This window comes from Coenobita brevimanus, chromosome 80, assembly GCF_032717465.1.
Source record: "Coenobita brevimanus isolate Jiangsu-jjx chromosome 80, ASM3271746v2, whole genome shotgun sequence".
Taxonomy (NCBI): Eukaryota; Metazoa; Arthropoda; class Malacostraca; order Decapoda; family Coenobitidae; genus Coenobita; species Coenobita brevimanus.
The window spans coordinates 9,467,396-9,475,869 of NC_137033.1; the positions used below are offsets into that span (position 1 = coordinate 9,467,396).

The 8,474-nt window shown below is 41.7% G+C and overlaps 1 protein-coding gene across 1 annotated transcript; it reads right to left on the reverse strand.

Annotated features, from left to right (window-relative positions):
- Positions 1–5,280: 5,280 nt before the first annotated feature.
- Positions 5,281–5,919, reverse strand: LOC145409228 (protein GVQW3-like). Its single transcript, XM_080279711.1, has one exon. It carries the CDS (start codon positions 5,917–5,919, stop codon positions 5,281–5,283), a length of 639 nt encoding a protein of 212 aa, XP_080135837.1.
- Between the last annotated feature and the right edge of the window lie 2,555 nt (positions 5,920–8,474).

Below are 8,474 nucleotides of genomic sequence, written 5' to 3' on the forward strand. Positions count from 1 at the left end.
CTCTCTCTCACTCTCTCTCTCTCTCTCTCTCTCTCTCTCTCTCTCTGTGAAATGTAAATCTCTACTAATGTTGCTTGTGATTATTTGCCACTGAGCGCCAACTCATGATGACTTAGTGCCGTAACTTGAATGCTGATTGCCTCGAATATTTTGATGTCTTTCTTCCTTACTTGTTTTTCTCATAATGTAGCGACACGTTTGTTATTCTTATTTTTAGCATAATGATAAGGTATTGTAACGTGTCCTTATTGGTAGGGTAGGATGCCCTCATGGGGTGGCACTGATATATCCCGGCAACGTGGAATATACACGTCCCTCAATCCCTCTCTGTCTACCAAAAGGGGGATGGTGGACAGCAGAAACCTCAGTCTGCAGCCCACCAAGTTCACGTCCAGATGAGCCTGGGGTAACGACAACGACCACAACAATGTGCTCATTTTATTAACAAGCAATTTTATTCACTTTTCGACGAGCCTCCTGCCGATGAGAAGGTTAATGAAGACCATACCTAACTCCTCAAGTTCGCCTATAAGTCATTTCGGCCTCTTTATGTAGAATGTTCGCCCACGAGTCAGTGATTAGCCCATTAGTCATTTTCCGTATAATTGGATCTTATTCACTTGTTCTATCCAGCAGTTACTCTCCCACAGTGCGTTCATCAGTGAACTAAAAAAAAAAAAAAAAAAAAAAAAAAGTAACACGCTTGTCAAAAGGATCATGACTTTTTTCCCGGCTTAGTTTCAATCGAAAGTGGAAAATAAAAAGTAAAGGTAATAAAAGAAAGTAAGTATAGAGTAAGCGACACAGTTGAATGAGTGAAAGTAGAGACATACGGCTATGAAGGTGATTTGGCATTCATTACTCAGTTAGCCAACAAATAATAATTCCCTTTGTGTTTGGGAACCCTAAAGCCTCCTACGTGTACATTAAATAACTTGTTGTGTGTATGTGCCTTATTACCTCAATAACCATCGAGGCCAACACTCCACTTGTTATTACCTTGAGGCTGTTCAGTCATTTCCTGCTCTGATATCCTAGGGGTCGTTTCTTATATTATCATATATTTCTTTGGTAGAGACTTCTCCCTAGCAGTAAAATATTGTCAGAAGTCACGCTGTTCGTCATTTTTCTGACTATATTCTTCTTTCTAATTTGGTTGTGCTGCTTTTGGAAACCATATGAGTGAAAATATAAGCACAAACTTGCGATTGTATAGAAACTTTATGATCTGGCCATGTTTGCGAAAAGGGTCCTAAACCTTTTCACGACCAAAAAGAGGAAAAATATAAGGACAAATATTTATCTTGTGCTCTTGACATACCTCGCTTTTTGCTTGTTAGTGGCTGGCGAGTGTGTGTGAAGAAGGACAGTCAGGAAAAAGGAAAAGAAGAAGAAATCTGGGAGACAGGAAGGATAGGAGGGGGATTAGGTGGTGAGACACAGGAAGAAAGATACAGGGAAGGGAATGAGCGGAAAATGTAGGAATGAAGGAGGGTAACTGAAACGGAGGGAGGGAGAAGGGCTGGAAGGAAGGAAGGAGGAGCGATTAAGGGAAATGAACTGGAAGACAAAGGGATAAAGAGCAGGGTGAGTAGAAGAGGAAACAGTAAGGAAGGAAAGAAGGAAGGAAGGAAGAAAGAAAGGAAGACTGAAGTGGGATTAAAAAGGAAGGGCATTGGAAGGTGAAAGGATAAAAGGAAGGGAGAGAGTGGAAAATAATGTAGCAAACAAGAACTGGGGGAAGAAAGGAGAGAAAGAAGAGTGATTAGATAATTAGCAAGGAGGACATGGGAAGATAAAAATGGTAAAGAGAAGGGAGAGGATGGAAGAGGATGTAGTATGCAATGAATAAATGAAGTATGGAAGAATGAAACGAGAACTAGTATGAAATTGTGAATGTGGAAGAGAGGAGCCAATGAAAGCTATTGGGGAAGAGGAAGATAGAGAAAAAAAAAGGAATGACGACTGAGAAAAAAAAGGTGAGGGCGAATGGAAAGGTGAGACGGGAAGAAAGAATGAAAGAAAGAAGACAGTCGGTGGAAAAAAAAAAAAAAAAGATGCCAGAGAAAATGGAAAAGAGAAAAAAAGAGGGAAAATATATGGGTAAAAATAGGAAGTCCTACTGTTAGGAAAAAGAAGGGTAGCTGATCAAGTGCAGTGAATTTTACATGAAGGCAGTGTTACTGTTTGGTTGCAGGCAAAAATTTCTTTCAAACAATTGCTCTGAAAATTAGACCATGATTCCCTAATATCCTGAATAAATAAGATAAAATAAAATAAGTACGTTGAACTCTGATCATTGTCTAACCGGGACTCATAAATTTATTAACCAATGTCTCGTAATTTACTGTAATAAGGTGGCTCAGTATTTATGTCCCCACCTATACTGTGCATCAAAATGCTAATCGACAAGAATATGAGCCTGAGTATATCAATTAACCCCACTCATGATCGGGACAACTTGCCTGGCAACAGGGAGAAGGAAAAAGAGGACATAGATTACGCTGCAATTGGGTATCTTTGAGCAGCTTAGAGTATATATATATATATATTTTTGATGGCAAGAATTGAGATTATTTTGTCATATAGAAATGTACATAGATAATAATGGAATAGGACGACATAGCTTAGTAAAATCGTCTGGCAGTAAGGAAAACGAAATAAGCGAAATATTATTGCATTTGTTTTCTCTAAAGTTGAGTTGCTGGATATAATGGTGGTCCAGCTGTGTGTGGAATTCAATAAAAATAGCTTAAATTATAAAAGGAACAGAGGGCAGGGATGGAAGAGAGCTTTGAAATGCGTAATAATTCACCTCTAACTCCGGTTTATTGGCAATTGATGTAATGAACTGGAAGGCATTGGCGGGCGATTAAACTCGTGATGGAGATTGATTCACGGATGATAGCGAGGCCTTTGATAAGGAAAACTAATATTGAAAGGTAGACACTGGTGCAGAGACGATAGATAGATAAATAGATGAACAAATAGAGGAATAGATAGATAAACAGATAGAGAGAACGAGGTAGACATATTTCTATCTATCGATCGATCTATCTGTCTGTCTATCTATCTATTAATCTATCTCTCTATCTATCTATATCATCATCATCATCACCATCATCATCTGGACCTCCTTTCCACCCTAGGGCAGGGTGAGGAGTAGCAACGCCCAGACAGCCCACGTTTGCCCAGTCCATTGGGCCACGCTTCTATTCACTCGTCATTCAAGCCCCTGGAATCCTGGCTCTGTCTGATACGCCAAAAACTTTCACCACATTCTGTAGCTTCACATAAACGTATCCGGTAGAGTCAATCCGAACTCTGTCAAATTAAAGCGGGGTGCCAAATCCCTGATCATGCATTTCTCCCAGCGTTCATCCAGCCAGCTCCATCTCTTGTCAGTCTCTTAGTCTCTCCGACTTCCATACCTCCTTTCCTCACACTCATCCACCATATCCCTCCACCTTCTCCTTGGCCTATCTCGCCTCCTCCCTCCTTCCAGTTCGCTCAGATAAACAGGTACCTTTTTCATCACTCTGTTGTTATCCATTCTCTCCATATGACCATACCATCTCAGTACACTCTCAACGATTCTGGTGTCCACAGACTTCCTCATTCCGCATCTTTCACGAATCACATTATTTCGTATCCTATCCACTCTCCGTACTTCTCATACATTCCTCAGCAGTCCCATCCCCACTGCTGTCAATCTTGACCTTCGTTTTCATGCCACACCATAGTCTCACATCCATATGTTAAAGTTAGCACTAACACTCCTTCATGTAAGCCTCGTGCAGCTACGGCACTCAAGCCTCTGTTTCTTATCATGGCTTTCCTAGCACCATCTATTTTCCTTCCTTGTGTCACTATACTTTCCACTTCTTTTGCGCATTTTCCTCTCTTTTCTATCACTGTACCCAGATTTTTAAATTCTTTTAATACCAGTCTCTCTCCATTCACTGTAACATCACACTGGAAGTCACCATCTCTCTCGATTACCAGCATTTTACTCTTTTCTACATTTACTCTTAAGGCACGACGCTCACAGACCTCAGCAAAACTCTGCACTAGTCTACCAAGCTCTTGTCCGGTTTTTGCAAGTAGCACTATGTTATCAGCATACAACAAATTTGAGAGATCCCATCCATCACCATTCATTACCAACGCCATCCCTCTCTCCAGCACTCGTGTTTTTACGTCTCCCATCACCCCATCCATATATATATATATATATATAGTGGGCTCACACAGTGCGCGTCACCGCAGTGCGTGATTCGCCTTGTGCACGAGTGACCAAAAATCATAACCAAAAACCCTTTAATGCGCGAGTTTACCACACAGAACGCGAGGCAGAGGCAAGGAGTGGCTCAAAAATGCCATTTTCTACTAGTGCGCGACCACCCCTCACAGAGTGCGTCACGTGTCGTCATGTTGATTAAGAGGAGTCTGCGGAGGGAAGTGTTGGTGCGGTGGGTGGTGCGGTGGGGAGTGCAGCGCTGTAAGGGTTGCCGCGCCTCGGAACCCCTGTTATTTATGGTCATCAGGCCTGTTGTCTACTTTTGTTAAGGTGACTACCCATATTTTTGTTATTGTAGCTATAGCTTTAGTACAATGTCTGAAACATATGACCTTTATTATGTCTCTAAGGGCCAAAAAATGTCCAGGTATGAGGGGGTACCACCCATATGTAATTATTCCTATAAGATTATGTATTCCTAGTACGTGAATTCCCAGTGCGCGAGCTCGTGCACCGCCCAATCTCTCACACACTGTGCGAGCCCACTGTATATATATATATTTATATATACGAGGTGTGTCAGAAAAGTTCCGGGACTGATATCACAAAAGATATATTTCAAATCTAAACTACAAACTACGAGTTGTCCCCTTCGAAGTAATCCCCCTGGAGTCTAACGCACTTTCCCATCTTTCTCTGCCACGCCTCCACGCACTCCTGGAAGGATTCTTCCGGGATCCTCCTCAGCTCTGTCGTCACGGCCATCTTGATGTCTTCCACGTCTTCAAAACAGGTCCCCTTGATGACCCCCTTGAGCTTGGGGAAAAGGGAAAAAATCACACGGAGCCAGGTCGGGTGAGTAGGGAGGTTGCTCCAGCACGGCGATGTTCCTCTCGGCCAGGAACTGTCGGGTGCTCAGGGCACTGTGAGCAGGCGCGTTGTCATGGTGAAGCAGCTACGAGTTGTCCTGCCACAACTCTCGCCTCTTCTCGCGCACTGAACAAAGCAAACGCCACAGGATCTCTTTGTAGGCGTGCTGGTTAATCGTCTGGCCCTGTGGCAAGAACTCGGTGTGGACCGAAGAATGCAATCAACATGACTTTGACTTTGGACTTCGACTGTCTTGCTTTCTTCAGCCTTGGCGACATCGGACTCTTCCACTGAAGGCTCTGGCGTTTGGTTTCCGGGTCGTACTCGAAGATCCATGTCTCATCACTGGTGATGACTATCCCTAGCAAGTCTGGTTCGGTTTCAAGACGCTCGAGGATGTCTTGACACACCTGCATGCGCCAATTCTTCTGGGCATCATTCAGCAGCTTCGGCACCATCTTTGCACAGACTTTCCTCATACTCAAATCTTCAGTGATAATCTTCCAGATGCTGTCCCGGTTCACGCCCAGCTCATTTGCGATCAGTTGAACAGTCAGCTGACGATCGCCAAGTACAATCTGCCTGACACACTCAGTGTTGGCCTCAATCCTGCTCGTTGAAGGCCTTCCGCTCCTGGGGTCGTCTTCCACGTCCTCGCATCCCTCTTTGAACCTCTTGTACCACTCAAAAACACATGAGCGTGACATCGTCTCATCTCCATACACTTGCTGCAGCATTCCCAGTGCTTCAGACGGAGTTTTCCCCAACCGGATCAGAAACTTCAGGTTGGTTCGTTGCTCTGTGCTCATCGCTTGACGACCTGAAACAGAGGACAAGTATACAAAAGCATGCGAAAAAAAGATCAATGGCTGCAGAGAGCTGAGATCGTAGTCATATACTCCCTGGATATTACGTCACACCGTGACGCAACCCGCTAATCCCTCTCCCATTCATAGCTCACACAGCACACTCAGTCCTGGAACTTTTCTGACACACCTCGTAAACACACACGCACACACACACACACACACACGTGTACATCCACGTGCATTATGTCTCATACATACATGTTTGTTTAGTGAATCTTCACACATCATCAAACCTCTTGAATGAAGTGACGTGCATTTTCAGTCTCATTTATGATACGATAAAACGATTTTGTTTAACTTTGGAGAAACTTTTCAAACTGGAAGACTTAGACATGGCCTTTTTGAACCCTTCATGACTAAATATTCTCTCCAAGCCTAAATAACATGGCTTTATAGCAACCGAATTAAGATGAAGACGTCATCGGATTTAGGGAGTTAATACTATGACACTTTAAATGTTTCAAGGAAATTATTTCGCAATGAGATTTTGTATCACAGCAGCCGATATCTTTACCGGGAATACATGGGATTTCGTAGTACATAGGAAATACATATAACAAGAGACTAACTGGCCCATAACGAAGTTATCAGTTGGAAAAAAAGTAATTCTACTAAGATTCAACAAAAGTGCAAGAGAAAAGGATAGAAGAGAGGAAAGGTCTTCCCCACCACCATACCATCCTGTAAAAGAATTCAGAAAGGAGACAGAAAAACTCTATTTTTGTTAGAAAGAACATGCATAGAAATTTAAAAAGGACAGGCAAAATATGAAAAACTGTCCATTATGGAATCTTCAACCTATAAAACTGGTTAAAATGAGAACACACAATTACAGAATGTGTTCGTGATTAGGAAATCGTCTCCCTGTCGTCAGCATACACGTCAGCCTGGAAATAAACAGAATTCAATTAGTTATGACCTGTAGTTTCGGGGTGTTTATCTGCCCTAATTCCAGATTTATCAATAGGTTTCGGTCTAGTAATTGTTGTCTGCAGCTTACTTCATTGTTCTACTATCAGAATGCCGTAGTAATTTTCTTACGTAATAGAAAAAAATTATATTTGACATCGAATTTCCTAAGAATTTTAGATACTTGCATTAGACTTCCTCTGATTAGTCGCTTTTATAGAGAAAACATATTCAGTTTCCATAGTCGTACGTCGTAGGCTAAATTTCGCACCGATGGGATCATTTTAGTGTTTTGGAGCTGTACTCTCTCCAAGGTTTGTCTTCGCCCTTAATGATGTTCGGGGACTTGTGCTACACATATTTCTGGGTCTGCTGTTTAAAATTTGGAAATTATTATCACGCATTTTGTGATCGAAGTTCCTCGCAATGAAGCCGAACATTTTATTTACCTTGTTACTGGCTAACATACACTGTTTAGACTTTTTCTGGCCGTTACTGATAATAACTCGTACATGTCTTTCGTCCTGTGCGTCAGTGAATGGAATATCGAACATACGAATATGACATTCAAATTTAATGTTTTGTCACGAAGCGCATTAATTTACATTTATCTACCTTAGGTTTTATCTTCTGTTTTTCACTCTAATTTATTGACTTAAACGTTTCGTTTTGTATATAGAAACACTTTGCAATAAGCTACTGATTACTTAAAACGATGCCTCCGTTGGTATAATAATTGTTAACATCAGACGATATGCGAGTACATTGCCTTGGGAGGGAGTTTCAGAGTGTAGGGATTAGATACTCTCTTCAACAAAACTGTTCTGCAAACATATAGTAGATCTCCTCGATCTTGTCAGGCGTGTGCATGCCGGCCCCCACAACACATAATACATAAAGGCATACATGTTACAATTCTACACTCTTACATTTCATCAGAGGGACAATTTGTTAGCCATCAAAAGCGACTGAAAACTTCATTCACTAGAAGGGTTGTTGTGAGTGACTGATTACTGCAGTAATGACCTTGAATCTCCACGCCACCAGGAACTCGCACTTCAAGTATATATATATATATATATATATATATATATATATATATATATCATGCAAACTCATCAGGGCATTATTCTCACGCGCTCTTTCAAATCTGTGCCAAGGGTGAATGAGAAATCCCAGCTCACTCGCAACTCTCCAAAGGTTTGCTGTCCCGTTTCATCTTTTCATCTGTGCGTGAAAAAGAGAAAATATTGACTTGAGAGAGAGAGAGAGAGAGAGAGAGAGAGAGAGAGAGAGAGAGAGAGAGAGAGAGAGAGAGAGAGAGAGAGAGAGAGAGAGAGAGAGAGAGAGAGAGAGAGAGAGAGAATATGCTAAAATGCATGCAGTGGAAATCTTAAAACATCAAAGACATATCATGCAGATGAAAAGGAAGAAGGGAGGAAATGAAATAAGCCACTGCAACAAAGAAGTATGGGAATGAATGAATGAATCTGGATGGAGGAGAGGAGGCGGAGAAACCTAAGTAGAGTGACAAATAACTTAAAAAAAAAATGTAATGTAGGAACAAAACAAAGGAGTGGATGAAT